Consider the following 2500-nt stretch of genomic DNA (forward strand, 5'->3'; position numbering starts at 1 on the left):
TGCCATTTCCCATAGAGCTGAGCCCAAAGAAATATCCCTTAATTAACGAACAGCCATGGAAGCAATACTGTGACACACCTGCATCTGGCTGACAGTCTCGCGTCTTTACAGGTACCGTGTGGTGAGCGTGACGCCGTCCACCAGTGCCCAGGTGAGCCTGGTGAACTTCCTCATCAAGAGACATCACCTGGAAGAATGGACTCACGCACGCAAGCCTGGAGTGTCCATGGACCTGATGGTGCCGCCCAGGAGCTTCAAGGCGCTGCTCAGGACACTCCACAAGTACCGCGTGCCCGTCATCACTAAGATTGACAACGTGCAGGCGTAAGTTGCCCTGTGTGGGAGGATGATACATTTCTTTGGTCATTGCTCATCTGTCACCTAAACAAGGATGTCTTCTTAGTGTAAGAAGTGTATATCTCTTGATAGACTCATTGACGAGCAGATGAAGCAGCACCGCGTCCTCGACACTCTGCCGCGAAGCTTCGACCACACTCGCTACCACCGCCTGGACGAGGTGAGCCTGCACAGCGTTTCAAACCCTTTTCTCTCTCCTGAGTATTGTCTTAAAGGGCCATGAAGATCGTTACTCGAGCTCTCATTGATAATTCTTTCCCATTGATGAAGATTCCTTGTTAAAACATGAAAAAAACATGAAATCATTGTAACTTTCACTAGAGTCTGTTGAAAGTATTGGAGATGTGGCACTGGACACCGTCTTCACTTTCAAAGATTGGACGCCTCGCCTGAAACATTTGTATTGGTCTAGAAAACACCTTTACCTCCAAAAATTTTGCATCCCTAATATCACGCACACACTTTTCTCCTTCTGTCACCATTTCCCTAGAGTGAAGGGTATGAACCTCCTCCAGGTGTTTGTGTCCCTTGCATCTTCCTCTGTGACTCCCTTCCTTCACAGTTTAAAGCAGCTGTCCCTGAATCTCACTCTCTAACTTCCCGTCGATTTTCCTCCCTTAAATGGTTTCGCCAGGCTCTTTCAATCTGCTTCTGATCTATTTTTCTTGATACGTGACCAAACCATATATATATATTTTTTTAACTATTTATCAGTTATCACTTCCGTAATGGATTTCACTCCTGCTCTCCTCACCTTTTTTTTCTTTTTCTTTCCTCTTTTCCCTGCTGACTCTGGCAGATATACTCCATCCTGGACGGCGTGGAGACAGACTCGGAGTTGGTGACTACCTACGTAGCTGGCACCACTTACGAGGGCCGGGACATCCGCGTCGCTAAGGTAATGACTGGTCTGACTCATTGGAAAATGTGAATTCATGTCCACTGTGTGTGTGTGTGTGTGTGTGTGTGTGTGTGTGTGTTTTCTTTTTTTTTCGCCAGCGCCAGTTTTCATGAAATGCTTAGGTCGGTAAAGATATACAGATCCCACTCGCCCCTCTAAGTCCTCTTAACGCACAACTCTGTACAGGTCTCTTCAGGCGGCAGCAAGGAAGCCATCTGGATTGACTGCGGCATCCACGCTAGGGAGTGGGTCTCGCCTGCCACGTGCCTGTACATCCTAGACCAGCTCACCTCCGGCAGCAGCGAGGCCACACGACTCCTCGACTCGCACGACTTCTATATCATGCCCTCTGCCAATCCCGACGGCTACGAATACACCTGGACCAACGTGAGTGTCATTTGTAGTCATAGTTAGAAAGATGAGGAACGTAAAACATTTTATTCCCGTGTGTTTAACGTCGACTTCATTATTTATTTACTTATTTATTTATTAACTTTATTTATTTATTCATTTATTTATTTAATTTTACTTTATACATTTATTTATTTGTTTTATATATATATATATATATATATATATATATATATATATATATATATATATATATATATATATATATATATATTTTTTTTTTTTTTTTTTTTTATTTTTTTTTTTTGCATCGTTTCTCAACAGTCAATCACAGTTCGCGATAGATCTGTTTCAAAACATTTTCCTCTATTCTGCTGATACTCTTCATAGGATTGCCTTTTTCCCTTACTGCATTTCCCTTGTTCTGTGAAGCAGGTTAGAATGTTCTGGCATAACACGTACATTGCATGAAGATGGAACGTGAGAAGAGAATAATGGAGTAAGAAGAAAAGACTCACATTGAAAACATTAACACAAAACATCCTCACTGAAACATTCTTTCCTGTAGGCTAATTCATTCCTTCACACTCACATGCAGTGTCCCTTAAATTCAGCTCCAATACAACTTTTCAGTGAACTGCAACATTTTCAGTACTCTTGACAGGCGGGTCTTTCCTCACAAACTGCTACACACATTTCAACCACCTTCTAATCTGGCTTAGTGACAAACCTTTTTCCTTCTTCCGTTGCCTCGAGTGGAAGACCTTCCTACTCTCGGACCGCAGTCAGGATTCCCACGGCCCCCAAGGCACGCGTAATAATTCTACTGTATTACAGTAGAAAGACAGCGGCCCCTGCTAATGTATTATCTTTCTGGCAGGGATTTATTAA

At 43.1% G+C, this 2500-nt stretch overlaps 1 protein-coding gene across 1 annotated transcript in view; it reads left to right on the top strand.

Annotated features, from left to right (window-relative positions):
* Positions 1-2500, top strand: part of LOC123499294 (carboxypeptidase B-like) — a 15288-nt gene that overhangs the window by 1278 nt on the left and 11510 nt on the right. Inside the window, exons 2-5 of the mRNA XM_045247095.1 lie at positions 74-324; positions 430-517; positions 1157-1255; positions 1445-1645. Coding sequence (XP_045103030.1) covers positions 74-324; positions 430-517; positions 1157-1255; positions 1445-1645 — 639 coding nt within the window. The remainder of the gene's footprint in view (positions 1-73; positions 325-429; positions 518-1156; positions 1256-1444; positions 1646-2500) is intronic.

This window comes from Portunus trituberculatus, chromosome 49 (assembly GCF_017591435.1).
Source record: "Portunus trituberculatus isolate SZX2019 chromosome 49, ASM1759143v1, whole genome shotgun sequence".
In the NCBI taxonomy this organism is placed as follows: Eukaryota; Metazoa; Arthropoda; class Malacostraca; order Decapoda; family Portunidae; genus Portunus; species Portunus trituberculatus.